Source organism: Microcaecilia unicolor, chromosome 1 (genome assembly GCF_901765095.1).
Source record: "Microcaecilia unicolor chromosome 1, aMicUni1.1, whole genome shotgun sequence".
Classification (NCBI taxonomy): domain Eukaryota; kingdom Metazoa; phylum Chordata; class Amphibia; order Gymnophiona; family Siphonopidae; genus Microcaecilia; species Microcaecilia unicolor.
In genome coordinates, this window is record NC_044031.1 from 369,012,385 (window position 1) to 369,027,714 (window position 15,330).

Here is a 15,330-nt window from a genome sequence, read left to right on the forward strand (position 1 = left end):
ATGTAATAAAAAAAAGAGGCTGGCAGTAGTATCTACATAAATTAAGCACCCAGATGTTTTTTTTCTGAGAAGAGGGTAAGCTTGTGAGAATATAAAAAGTATTTTAAAAATAAGCATCAAGAACATTTGGTCTGTGATTCAGAACATCTGGAATATACAAGAACCCATCACACTGGCTATAGTATTGTTGTGTACTGTTGGTTTACATACTAATGTACGTAGAAAGGTATGTAAATTGTTAGATATACTTCTTGTTGTAGCTTTCAAACTTATAATGACTTACTGGAAAGATGCAGATCATATTTGTTTCCTAGTCTGGTGGCACTTAGTGTGTCTCATTAGGAAGCTGGAAACTGCCAGCGCAAGACAACACTATAAATCTGAGACCTCTATCAGGATCTGGCAATTGATAGACGACTATAGCTTGGTTTGAAGTTTGACTCACTAAAGTCTATTTATTTTTACGCATTTATATCCTGCTTTTACCAAAGTGGTTTACAATTAAACATACATAATTAAAATTATACAAGTACAAATAAACATTAACTAACACTTCATACAAAGTTATAGCCAAGGCAGCTTGTATTGGTATCCAATGTTATTTTGTCATTTTTGTAATTAGAACTGATTACCCCATGGTTTATTGGTTATCAGTTGTATATGTTTTTATCTTCCTGTATAAACTCCAATGTGTTATATAGCAACACTGTATTATTCTGGTTGAAATTAATTAAAAAAAAGTTTGAACTGAAAAACAAAAGTTAACCCTCGCAAAAACAGGCATAACACCACAAAACACTTTACCCCCCTCCTCCTCCCCCTTTTAGAAAGCCGTGCTAGTGGCTGCTGGTGTGGTAATGTCGACACAGCCCATTCACTGTGTTGGCATTACCACATGGCTTTGTAAAATGGGGGTCAAATTTATTTGCGTTAGCCTGCCTCTCACAATCACTGGGCTTTTTTTTTAGTTTATATTAATTGGATTGAACAATATATCTATTTGATTGCAGAAATAACACCTTAAAATTATTTTTAAATATAAGTTTTTAAATAATGATTTAATAATTAATGTAAGTGAGATACAGTTCTATTGGTATATTATTTTAGGGGTGCTTTTACTAAGCTGTGGTATAAAGAGGCCATAGCGTGCCCTTACACAGATTTTTCCTGCATACCAAGGCTACTGTTACCGCAGCAGTAAAATAGTCAATTGTCTATGTTTTTGTATTAATAGCCACGTGTTGATGTCGCTATTAGCATGCGGACATAAAAACCAATTACCACATTGGCTCTTACTTGCTACCCGTTTTGATTTTGTAGGAGGTAAGTGCTCACACGTAATTCTGTGCTAATCAGTTAGTGTGTAGTAATGTAGATGCGCTGATTAGCACAGGCACGATCCTCAACCAAAAAATAACATTTTTTAGCACGCAGGTAGCGCGAACCAATGTGGAACTTACTACAAGACACCTGAGAGTGTCTTGTAGTAAGCACTTTTAAAGTTGTGGTAATGCACGCTAGCGCTTACCACAGCTTAGTAAAAGGACTCCTTAGTTTGCTCTCTCTCCACCTATTCAAGGGTCTTTTTTTACTATCTTCTAGTTGTTTCCCTTTTAGAATGAGGTTCATATTCTATATGTATGGAAAAATTATGTCTTACCTGATGATTTTCTTTCCTTTGTAGCCTAATAGTTATTGCAGTGGTCTAAGAACTTGGGGAACTGGGATCAATTCCCACTTCAGTTCCTTGTGACTATGGACAAGTCACTTAACCCTCCATTGCCCCAGATACAAAATAAGTACCTGTATATAATATGTAAACCACTTTGACAGTAACCACAGAAAAGTGATATATCAAATCCCACCCCCTAACCCTTTAGTGTCCAATGTTCCTGTAATAAGCCATATGGGAACAGATTGATGGGAACATTGGACACTAAATGGTTACACGCCAGAAACTTATGGGTTATTACCATCTACCAGCAGATGGAGACATAGGACAACCATGTGAACTCTCATATAGGACAGAATGCATTCTGGTTAGTTAGGAAGAATTAGGATTTAACACAGTTCTCTTTCCTCACAGAAAAGAGGCATGAAGAATACAGCAATATGAACTGAAAACAAAAGAATCTTATAGCAACAAACCTAAACAAAGAAACCAGCTGAGAAAATGATTAGGAAAACAGAGTGAGGGTGGGGTTCTGGAGTCATCTGCTGTGATTAAAGGAATGAAAATTATCAGATCAGATTATTTCTCTCTTGTCATCAGCAACGGATGACTCCAGAAATATATATGGTATGTAGCAAAGCAGTCCTCAATTAGGGTGGGAAACAAACCCTGGCAGAAAGAACTGACGCACCAAAGGAGGCTTCTGATCTAGCTGCAATATCCAAGTAATAATGTTTGGAAAAAGTGTGCAAAGAGGGCCATGTAGCTGATATGCAAATTTCTTCAAAGAGAAAGCACAAGATTCTGTCCACGATGTTGAGAGTGCCTTGGTAGAATGAGCCCTCAAGGGCAGGAGATCATTGGTGACCTGGAAGTATTGAAGAAGCACTCAACGGACATCTAGATAATGCTACAAGTCATAGACCTTCTCATAATCTTCTTTTCAAAAAGATGGAAGATACAACAGTTGGTTAATGAAGGGACAGTGTGAATGATCACACCGGCCTCCAAGAAATGAAGGAAATGTCTGAAGTTCAGAAATTCTACATGCAAAAGTAATTGCCACCAGGAAAACAGACTTCAAGGTAAAGTCCTTCAAAGTAGCCTTTTTAAGGTGCTTGAAGGGAGACATTTGGAGAGATCTAAGCACTAAATTGATTCCATTCTGGACAAAGCAGGTGAAGCAGTGGTTTAAGACAATTAACTGTCTTCAAAAAACGAACAATATCAGGATGTGCTGCTAGAGAAGAATTCATAAGTTGCTCCTCGATAACAAACGAGTTCCGCCAGTTGAATTCTAAATGAGTTATAAAGCCAGACCCTTCTTAAAACCATCTTGTAAGAAGGCCAAATTTTCAATTAAGGAAGAATGAAAAGTACAGTAGCCCTTTCCAAACACGAGGATTCAAAAACTTTCAAAACCTGTGCATATGCTGAGGAAGTTGAGAATTTATTTGCCTGAATAACAACCATTCTCTCTCAATTTTGACTGTATCCAGAATTTTTCAGAAACCAAGTCCCTCATGAGAGACTCTTGAGAAAATTAAAAAGACATGTATTAACACGCAATCTTTTGTTGTGGATTAGGAACTGGTTAATATATAGAAAACAGAGGGTAGGGTTAAATGGCCATTTTTCTCAGTGGAGGAGGATGAATAGTGAAGTACTGTACTGGAACCGGTGCTATCAAACATATAAATGGCGAGTGACCGTACTCACCCGCAAATGCGCAGTAGAGACTTCCCTCTCTGTCTCGCCCCCGCGTCAATACGTGATGACGGGGGCGAGACAGAGAGGAAAACTGTACGAAGGGGAGGGAGGGAACCGCCGACGTCGCTACCGCTCCCCCCCCCCCGAGGTCGCCGCCACCGCTCCCCCCACCCGGAGTCGCCGCCGCCGCCCCCCTCCACCCGGCCCGAGCACTCTCTTCAGTATTGAACTTACATTGCCGACACGCAGCAGGCAGATCAGCTGAGCTCCCGTCGGCCTTCCTTCCCTGCCTGTGTCCCGCCCTCTCCGACGTTACTTCACACGAGGGCGGGACACAGGCAGAGAAGGAAGGCCGACGGGAGCTCTGCTGATCTGCGTGCTGCGTTTCGGTGATGTAACGTAAGTTTAATAGCGAAGAGAGGGGCCTGGACGAGTGGAGGGGCGGCGGCTGCGACTCCAGGGGGGGAGCTGCAGCAGCGAGGAGAGGGGGCCTTGGAAAAACCCTATACTAGCCTGTTTTAATGGGCTCAACGGCTAGTTTAACATATTTTATAAATGATCTGGAAACTGGAACGCCAAGTGAGGTGATTAAATTTGCAAAAGTATTCAAAGTTGTCAAAACACATGGGGTCTATGAAAAATTGCAGGAAGCTCTTAGGAGATTGGAAGACTAATTATCCAAATGGCAAATTAAATTTAATGCGGACAAATGCAAAGTGATGCAAATTGGGAAGAATAAGCCAAATCATAGTTACTTGAAGCTAGGGTCCACCTTAGAAGTCAGCACCCAAGAAAACTATCTAGGTGTCATCGCAGACAATACGCTGAAATCTTCTGCCCAGTGTGAAGTAGTTGCCAAAAAAGCAAACTGAATACTAGCAATTATTAGGAAAGGGATGGAAATAAGATAAAGAATATTATAATGCCTCTGTATTGCTTCATAGTGTGACCTCACCTTGAGTATCACATGCAATTCTGGTCACCGTATCTCAAAAAAACGATATAGCAGAATTAGAAAAGGTTCAAAGAAGGACAATCAAAATGATTAATGGGAGTGAACTCTTCTCATATGAGGAAAGGCTTAAGATTTTAGGACTCTTCAGCTTAGAGAAGAGGCGGCTGAGAAGGGATATGATACAGTTCTACGAAATCCTGAGTGGAGCGAAACAGGTAAATGTGAATTGATTGCTTAATTTTTCAAAAAGTATAAAGACTAGGGGACACTCAATGAAGTTACATGGTAATGCAAAGAAAAGCTACGAGAATGGTAAGGGAATTGCGTTACAAGACGTATGAGGAGAGACTTGATGACCTGAACATGTATACTCTGGAAGAAAGGAGAAACAGCTGATATGATACAGACATTCAAATATTTGAACAGTATTAATCCACAAACGAACCTTTTCCGAAGATGCGAAGGAGGTAGAACGAGAGGACATGAAATGAGATTGAAGGGGGGCAGACTCAAGAAAAATGTCAGGAAGTATTTTTTCACGGAGAGAGTGGTGGATGCTTGGAATGCCCTCCCGCGGGAGGTGGTGGAAATGAAAACGGTAACAGAATTCAAGCACGCATGGGATAAACATAAAGGAAACCTGTTCAGAAGGAATAGATCCTAAGGAGCTTAGCCGAGATTGGGTGGCACAGCCGGTGGAGGGAGGCGGGGATAGTGCTGGGCAGACTTACACGGTCTGTGCCCTGAAAAGGACAGGTACAAATCAAGGTAAGGTATACACAAAAAGTAGCACATATGAGTTTATCTTGTTGGGCAGACTGGATGGACCATGCAGGTATTTTTCTGCCGTCATCTACTATGTTACTATGTTTTACCTCAAAGAATAGTTAAGCTCTGGAACTCGCTGCTGGAGAATGTGGTACAGCAGTTAGCGTATCTGGGTTTAAAAAGGGTTTGGACAAATTCCTGGAGGAAAAGTTCACAAACTGCTATTAAGGTGGAGATGGGGAAAGCCACTACTTATCCCTGGGGTTGCAGCATGGAATCTTGTTACTCAGGATTCTGCCAGGAACTTGTGACCTGGATTGGCCACTGCTGGAAGGATACTGGGCTAGATGGACCATCAGTCTGTCCCAATATGGCTTTTCTTAAGTTATGTAAAACAGAAAAGGAGCATTTCCTTAGGAACTCACCTTACAAAAAAAAATCAGTTCTGATTTTGATGTCATCTCAGTAAAAACAAACACTGCAGTTCCAAGCTTTTTGTAAAGTACCTGTAATGTCAAACCTTTAAAAATTACCCAGGAGCTATAGAGCTAATCTACTTTACCATAACACCACTAACTTACAACAAGGACTCTACCTAGGAACAGTCAACACAGTAATTGCAGTGGGACATACAACATCAATACACCTACTGTAAAACTAAACAAGCTGGATTAGTATAGATCAATCCTACACAGATATTGAATGCTAACAGAATACCCGGCCTTTTTCACACATAAATACAAGTACAACCTCAAGTACAGAATAAGTAACCACAAACAAAAAGCAGAAATATGCAGACAAAAATTAAACTGAGCCCCAAAGAAGCAAGACTTTGCATACAGTGCAAACCAGAGAAATAGAAACAGCGACGTAAGTCCTTCTGTACAGTGCAGATATAAAGAGAGCAGATGTAAATTTCAAAAAGTGATATTCTAATTGCTACATTATAAATTAACAAATAATCACTGGGGTTTACTAAGCCACTGGCGCGGCTGTCTGTGTGCTAGTACCGACACAGCCCATTCGCTTTGAATGGGCTGTGTCAGCAATGCCAAGCGGAAGCCACCAGCGCGGCTTAGTATGCAGAACCCAAAATGAAAAAGGAACACAAGGTGCTACCTTTTGTTTTGGGACTACTAAGTACATTTGTTGACTAGCTTTCTTATGCCAAAATCTCCTTCTTCGTGTCTGAACAGTATACCACTATTATAGTATGCTTCTCTTCACTAAGGAAGGAGGTTTTGGCTTAAGAAAGCTAGTCAAAAAATGTATTTAGGCCAATAAATAAGTGTCAACTTCTTTTACATTATTTCTCTTATTTCTATTCACTAACTTTTAAAGTGAACTAACACAGCTACCACATTCTTCATCCTAAATTAAAAATAAAATTATTTTTTCTACCTTTGCTTTCTGGCCATTTAATAATTTCTAACTGTGTTGGCCCAGTCTCTGGTTACTGCTTTCCTGTCTTCATTTAACTCTTTTTTTTCCAAAGGTCTCCTGTCCACTTGTCATTTTTTTCTTTCCCTCTGTCTTCTTCACCTACTCCACTATATCCAACTCCAAATCTGTTCCTTTTAGATTTCTTCCATTATTATTATTATTTTGCCTATCAATTCAGGTTTCAATCTCCTTGTTTTTACTGTGTTTACCTACAGCTTTCCATTTCTTTCCCTCACTCTGGCCCTCCCATTCTTCTTCTTCTTTCCCAGTCTTTCAATATTTCTTTCTTCTTTCCCCCTGCCATCCAGAATCTTCTCTCTCTACCACCTGCCATCTAGCATCCTCTCCCTCTCTGTATCTCTCTCTCCTCCCTCCCTCCTCTCTTTCCCCATTCCACAATCCAATATCTCCTCTATCTCTTTCCCCTGCCCCGCCATCCAGTATCTCCTGTGTCTCTCTCCCATGCCCCACCATCCAGCACTGCCTGTGCCTGTCAGTCTCTGCACCTGGAATACAGCATTGCCCCATCTCTTTTCCCTGCACCTCCCCCTGCCTTGTCTGTTTCTCTCTCCCTCTCCTCATATCCAACATTGATCTGTCTGTCTTTCTCTCCATAAGGTATTGCCTCTCTCTCTCTTGCCTTGCCATCCAGAATTTCCTCTGTCTTTTCTACCCCCCCATCCAGCAATAATTGTTTTTCTCTCTCCCCCTAGCATGCAGCACTGCCCCTGCCTCTCTACCCCTGCACCATTCAGCATTGCCCCTGCCTATCTCTCTTCCCCCTATCCAGCCCTGCCCCTCTTTCTCTCTCTCTCTATCCCCTTGCCCGTCCGCCATGCAGTAATCTCTCCAGCTCATCCAATATTGCCTCTGTGTGTGTCTCTCTCTCCCATCCAGTATTGCCTAATGTGTCTCTCCTCCCATCCAGTACTGCTCCTGTGTTCTCTCTCTCTCTCCTTTTCCCCCCTCCCATCCAGTCTTACCCTGTTTCTTTGTCCCTCCCCACCCATCCCATATTACCCAGTTCCTTTCTCTTTCCCCCTTCCATATACTGATGTCATGAAGCACAACTTTCCTCCCTCCTGCCTCTTGCAGCTCTGCCGGCCCACTCTAATAACCCAAAGAAGATACGTGGGACTGCGTCTCTCTGCCTGTCCGCTATTGTTTCCTGTGAAGGTCTTGCCTCTTCTCATGTAAACTTCTGGGGCCAACACAGGAAACAGCAGCGACAGGCAGAGATTCAAAGTCCTGCACGCCCTCTTTGGGTTATTAGCGAAGGCCGGCAGAGCTGCAAGAGAAGGGCGGGAGGAAAATTGTGATGCTTAACGTCAGTACATGGAAAGGGAGAGAGAAAGGAACTGGGTAATACGAGAGAGGTAGGAAGGGACAGTGGACACATGGACGCTGAGGGAGGGGCCTGGGCCCCTGAGGCCCACCGTGGCTACGCCCCTGCACCGGATATTATCCACACCATCATAGTTGTTTACCCTGTAGGATTTTGGTATCATCCGCAAATAGTCAAACTCTACCAGATAGCCCTTCCATAATACCACTTACAAAAATGTTAAAATGAACTGAAACAAAAAACAATCCTTGCACACCACTGGTAACATCTCTTTCCTCAGAGTGAACTCCATTTATAGTAATTGAACTGGGTCAGAACCACTGCCTGCATAAGTTGGTTAAATTCAGGAAAGCAGACCAGGAAACCAGGCTGAAAGATAGAAACCCTTTCAGAGGAGTCTGAATCTGTTGATTTTTATATTATTACCTGACAGGGCTAAAACCTCTAGACTGGCACCCAGTAAGTGCAGTAAATGATAGTATATGCCACATTAGGGGTCAATATTTACCTGGCAGTAGCATTTTGTTAACCGCTGATATTCTCGGATATTCAATGCTGGGCCATGTCCAGGTTTCAGCACTGAATATCTGGTTTATGCGACGCCAGCTAACATATGGCTGCTTAAATCGATATACAGAACTTAAGCAGCATAAAGATAGGATTGTGTTTTATGAGGTCCCACTTATGTGGTTACTCTGGCCGGTTAAGTGCTGAATATCGGTACTAAACCACCCCGCAATGCCCTCCCCAAATTGCCAGTTTTCACTAACTGCTAATTTTCAGCAGTGATAACCACTTAAGTGCTGCTGAAAATTAACAGATAGCCCCAAACAAGCAATTTAACCATATAGTGGCTGTTTCTGGCCAGTTAAATCATTTTGAATATCGACCACTTAGTGCTTAAGCAGAGCTAAGCTTTATGAGGTTTTTTTCCCCTCTTTTTATTTTCCCTTGAACATTTGTTGAACTTTGGGCCCTCTTTGCTGCTGCATTAAAGCATTCTGCATAAACCTCACTAAAAGGAAAATGCATCTGGGTCCTGAATTAGTAAACTGAAGCAATGCTCACATCTTGAAGGGATTAGCCTCTCGTTGGCTGATTACAGTGCAACATGGTGATTTCACTGGATGGAGAGTGATTCTACTGTAATAGTGCCCACAGGAAAGTTGGAAGTATGTTTCCCATCACTTTACAATGGGTTCACCCCAAAAAACCATGGAATGCCCTCAAGCCTCCAACTAGACTCAGTGATATGAAAATTCAGTAACTGCATATTAAGCTGGAAAAAAAGAAAAGATGATCCTCATACCTGTTACAAGTTCTCTGATTTCCAAGTCTGTCGTTTTTCGAAGTAGTCGCACTAATGCTGGGATGCCACCACAGTTTTTCAGGGCAATTTTGTTGTCATCATTTGCTTTTCCATACACTAAGTTCCTCAAGGCTCCACAGGCACTGCGGTGGACCTCTGTCATTCGATGATCCAGCAAGTCCACCAGTAACTGGATTCCTCCTTGTCTTCTTATCTGAAAGAGTAAATAGAACAGTGGGTGTAAGCAAAATGTTACCCCCATGTTACTTGGTATCACTAGTAAAAGTATATTACAATGGCCATATTCTGAAAACAAGATTATAGCTGACTTGCCTACAGTGTTGCTTTAATTTTTCCTAGTAATTTATGACTGTTTATTACATGAGCAAGGACAATAGAAAATGAGTAGAAAAAATGATTCGTTTGCAACGGAGACTAAGAGACTAAGCAATCTCTCTGCCAAAAATTCTTTCCCTTAGACTCCCAATGTCAGTGGGCAAACTTACAAAATCAGCAAGGGATCAAATACTTATTTCCACCACTGTACTTGAATATTTTGGCATTGGAGGAAATGTCCTGAACTGGTTCAAGGGGTTCCTAACACAGCGTTCGTATCAAGTTACATCAAATTCAACCACATCTAATGCATGGACACCTGAATGTGGAGTACCACAAGGATCACCCCTCTCACCAACCATTTTCAACCTAATGATGATCCCTCTGGCAAAACTCTTATCAAACCATAACCTCAACCCATATATATACGCCGATGATGTAACAATATACATCCCTTTCAAACAGGACATCAAAGAAATCTATAACGAAATCAATCAAAGTCTACACATCATGAACACATGGGCAAATGCATGTCGTCTGAAATTAAATGCAGAAAAAACTCAATCCCTGATACTCACCTCCCAATACAACACGAATGAATTTACCGCCATAAACACACCAAAATTAAACCTTCCAATCTCAGAAATACTAAAAATCCTTGGAGTCACTATCGACCGCCACTTAACAATCGAAACTCATGCAAACAATACAACCAAAAAGATGTTCTACTGCATGTGGAAACTGAAAAGAATAAGACCATTCTTCCCAAGATTCGTCTTTCGCTGCCTAGTGCAATCCCTCGTATTAAGCCATCTGGATTACTGCAACTCACTATATGCAGGTTGCAAAGAGCAAATACTGAGGAAACTTCAAACAGCCCAGAATACAGCAGCCAGACTCATCTTAGGAAAACCAAAATATGAAAGTGCAAAACCCTTACGAGGTAGTTTGTGAGTTGTTTTGTTACCATTCCTTCAGTTATTTTGGTTATTAGTGGTATGGATGCTACTGGTCTGTAATTGGTTATTTCGCTCGTGCTTTTCTTTGTGTCTTTAGGAATTGGGGTGAGTAAGATTTTTCCTTTTTCTTTTGGGAAAAGTCCGTTTTGTAGCATGAAGTTTACGTGTCTCGTTAGGTCTATTATGAATTGTTGAGGAGCAGATTTCATGAGGTTATTTGGGCAAATGTCTAGTTTGCAGTGGGATTTGGCAAATCTTTTAAGTGTTTCAGAGATGAAGTCTTCTGATAGTAGTTCGAATTCGGTCCAGGTTCTGTCTGCTGGGTATGTTCCTTCTTCTGGATCTAGACAATCTAGAATTGTGGCGTATTCAATAGGGCTAGCGGGTATTTTGAGTCGTAATTGTATAATTTTCTCCTCGAAGGTTGTCTACATCTGGTATGTCTTTGCCGTTGTTTGTGACTGGTGTGGTGTCTAACAGTTTGTTCACAAGGTTGAAGAGTTTATGTGTGTCTTTGTAGTTTGGTCCTATTATTGTTTTGTAATGTAGTCTTTTAGTCTGTTTTATGGTATATTTGTATTTTCTCCGAAGCAATTTCCAGGCGTTTAGTGTTTGTTCGTCTCTCTTTTTGTTCCATGCGCGTTCTAGTTTTCTGACTTGTGTTTTAAGGGCGTAAAATACAAGACGCTACACGCGTCAACCTTTTCTCACGTGGGCACGAAGTTCTGGAATGCACTGCCGCGCAACCTGAGAACGATCCACGAGCAAACCTCCTTCCGCAAACTATTGAAGACCCATCTTTTTGAAAAAATCTACGGAAAGAAGCAAAACACATAAAGCTCACACTCACTGCTCACTAATGCATCAATACATCCACTTCTGAACTCTCATTCCCCGTAGTCTCACCTCGCTCATACCCTTACTCACAGAAATATGTATACCATACATAATGCCCTTTTAACCTCCCGCTGTCTCCTTCCAATGTTTCAAGGTTTGGTTCCAGTGTTTATATTCCTTAACAACACTTTGATTGTCTTGTATAACTCTTCACAATGTAATCCATAACCAAGTTGTAACAAAATGTATTTCCATCATTCATATCGTATTGTAAGCCACACTGAGCCCGCAAAGAGGTGGGAAAATGTGGGATACAAATGCAATAAATAAATAAATAAATAAATAAATGTGGGATAACTGTATCATAAACAGCAGCAGTGATGGCCTGCTCCCTCTTTACCACCAACAGCAGCAGCACTGGTCGAGCTCTGCTTCTCTGCACCACTAGCCTTGCACACTTGCATTTTTACCATACACCAGTTGGGAACTGCTGTTTCAGATGGTTTAAGGCTGGAGTAACAATTGATAAAAATATATTTTTGTTTTTGCAAAAATCTAGAAATTTATGGATAAAAATTGGTTTGAAACAATCAAAAGGATTCTATGTATAGTTCTATTGGTCCTATTGGTTGTGGAGGAAACTGAATTCTTTATAAGTTGTGCATTTAACACGTGGAGGGGCATAATCGAATGGGGCGCCCAAGTTTTCATGAGGGCGTACTTGCGAAGGGGCAGGGAAACCCGTATTATTGAAACAGCATGGGCGGCCATCTTTCGTTTCAATAATACGATTGGGGATGTCCAAATCTCAACATTTAGGTCGACCTTAGAGATGGTCGTCCCTGGTTTTCAGCCATAATGGAAACCGAGGACGCCCATCTCAAAAACGACCAAATCCAAGCCCTTTGGTCATGGGAGGAGCCACAATTCATATTGCACTGGTCCCCCTTACATGTCAGGACACCAACTGGGCACCCTAGGGGGCATTGCAGTGGACTTAATTGCTCCCAGGTGCATAGCTCCCTTACCTTGTATGCTGAACTCCCCAAAACCCAATCCCCACAACTGTACACCACTACCATAGCCCTAAGGGGTGAAGGGGGGCACCTAGATGTGGGTACAGTGGGTTTCGGGTGGGTTTTGGAGGGCTCACATTTACCACCACAAGTGTAACAGGTAGGGGGGGGGGCCTGGGTCTGCCTGGCTGAAGTCCACTAAAACTGCTCCAGGGACCTGCATACTGCTGTCATGGAGCTAGGTATGACATTTGAGGCTGGCATAGAGGCTGTCAAAAATTTTTTTTTAAGTTTTTTTTTAGGGTGGGAGGGGGTTGGTGACCACTGGGGGAGTAAGGGGAGGTCATCCCCAATTCCCTCCAGTGGTCATCTGGTCAGTTCGGGCACCTTTTCACGGCTTGGTCGCAAGAAAAAATGGACCAAGTAAAGTCAGCCAAGTGCTCATCAGGGATGCCCTTCTTTTTTCCATTATTGGCAGAGGACGCCCATCTTTTAATTACGCCCCATGCTCGCCTTCGCTATGGTGCCGACACGCTCCCGTGATCTTTGGTCGTCCCCGCGACGAAAAGCAGTTGAGGACGCCCAAAATCGGCTTTTGATTATGCCGATTTGGGCGACCATGAGAGAAGGATGCCCATCTCCCGATTTGTGTTGGAAGATGGGCGCCCTTCTCTTTAGAAAATAAGCCTGAAATGCTAAAAATAGTCATGGTGATCCCTACTTATAAGACTGTGCTAAAAAATAATGCTGTCACTCATCCTTTCTTCTCCCCTCCCCACCCTGGTCCACTAACTCCACCCCTTACTCTCACGCTCCCCCTCCGAAGTCTAGCATCTTCTCTCTCCTCCTCCGGCAGGTCTGGCATTTCTTCCTTTGCCCCCTCCCCTTATGGGTCTGGGTTCTTCCCCCTCTCTCCCATTTTACACGTCTGGCTTCTTCCCCCCATGTGTGGCATCTTTCCCTCTCTCCCCCATACCTGTGTGGCATCTCTCCCTCTCCCCTCCCTCATGTCTACCATCTCTCTCTCCCCTCATGTATGGTACCCTACCTCTCCTGCTCCTACTCACGGTCCTCCAAAGGCAGCAAGTCACTGGCATCTAGGAAGACACATACTGCTGTCTGTGTTCCTTCTCCAGTGTATCCCTTCTTTCCACTCCTCCTAAAGCACCCTCACACAGGGGCCAACAACATCTTTCCCTCTCTCTTCCCTACCCACCCTTGCAGGCCAGCATCTTTCTGTCTCTCTCCCTCTCTCCATTGGTTCAGGGTCTCTCACTTGGTCTTTTTCTTTTCTTCCACTCCTCACTTATCCCACAAGTCCGGTATCGCTCCCTCTCTATAGTCCGATCTCTTACTCTCTTCCCTCCACTACCCCTCCCAAGTCCAGCATCTCTTCCCCTTTCTTTTCCCCTCACAGTCTGGTCTGGTATCTCACCTCCCCACCCCTTCATGAATCTGGTATCTCTCCCTCCCTCCCTCCCCCCTCCCAAACAATGCGTTTGGCATTCTACTTCCCCCGCCATCCTGCGGCTCTAGCAGATCTTCCTCCTCTCTCCCCCCAACAGTTTGGCTTATATCAGACATTTTGTTTGAGGTTTGCGAAAAGGATTCAGATGCAAGACAAAAGGAGATATAGCAGTATAACAATGTTTAGTTGTTTTAGTAAGGAGGAAAAAAAACCCTGAGTCCTGAAGAAAATGAGATGAAAAATATTTCTGAGATGCAGCAGAACAAGTGTGGGTTTAATTTATGCAAGTGGCATCCATAATGAAACATGGAAAATATGTTTTGCTTTTTTCATGACTCATCATGCTGGATAATGTAATACAATAAATGCTAGATTGGTTCTTGGAGTCTACAGTGTCAAAAACTAAACTAAACCAGATGCAAAAGCTGTAGCACAATCATTCTTATCCATCTTTCTATTTTCTGTGCCCTCTGTATATGCAGAATGGCTGCTTTGTTGATCACTCTAGCATACATAATGCAAGACTTGCAAAATGCTCAGCATTCATAAAGTCTTGGAAATTGATGATGATAACAGCTTATGAAGTTACTTTACCAAGCTGCAGTAAAAAGTGGCCTTAGTGCCAGGGTTGGAACTCTTAGGAATACAGCCACAAAAAGGGTTAAAAGTAAAACAATAGATTTATTAAATTCAAAGTAAGGGTTTCCCAAGTATGATTTCTCCACAGGCTGGATACTCTAACCAATCACTTGGAGGTTCACTATAGTTTTTTTGAGCCCTGTCTTTGACAGGCTGTACAATTCACTGTATGCTACATAAGTACATAAGTAATGCCATACTGGGAAAAGACCAAGGGTCCATCAAGCCCAGCATCTTGTCCACGAGAGCGGCCAATCCAGGCCAAGGGCACCTGGCAAGCTTCCCAAACGTACAAACATTCTATACATGTTATTCCTGGGATTTTGGATTTTTCCAAGTACGTTTAGTAGCGGTTTATGGACTTGTCCTTTAGGAAACCGTCCAACCCCTTTTTAAACTCTGCTAAGCTAACCGCTACGTTTCCCTCTTGCTTCAGATCCCTCCTGCCAATCTCAAACATGGCTTCCAAGGGTTCAATGCACAGCCATTTCTCCTTAACTTCAAGATTTCTGTAGTCTTTTTCTAACACTCACTCTCTTAACCTATGATTCTAAGTAAACTTCTGTTTCTGGCATACACTCCTTTTCCCCAGGCACTCCCTGGGTACGGCAGCCAACAGGAACACCCTGGGAGGATCCCTTTACTGGAGCCTGACTTCTCTATTCTGCTCTGGGGCATTTAACCTCCTCCCTGCCTGAGCCTGCCCCCTTGACTCAGCAGATTAGCTCCACCTACCCTAGACTGGCTCACTCTCAGGACCCGATGCTCAGAAGTAAACGCGGGCTAGAGGCCATTAGCATCGGACTACCGCCCATGTATACCACGGGAAACAATGAGAACACCCATCATTAGCACAAATAACATGCTAATGTA

At 42.6% G+C, this 15,330-nt stretch overlaps 1 protein-coding gene across 1 annotated transcript in view; it reads right to left on the reverse strand.

Moving 5' to 3' along the window:
• Positions 1–15,330, reverse strand: part of CTNND2 (catenin delta 2) — a 1,428,722-nt gene that overhangs the window by 371,490 nt on the left and 1,041,902 nt on the right. Inside the window, exon 10 of the mRNA XM_030219657.1 lies at positions 9,203–9,416. Within this exon, the coding sequence (XP_030075517.1) occupies positions 9,203–9,416 (214 nt within the window). The remainder of the gene's footprint in view (positions 1–9,202; positions 9,417–15,330) is intronic.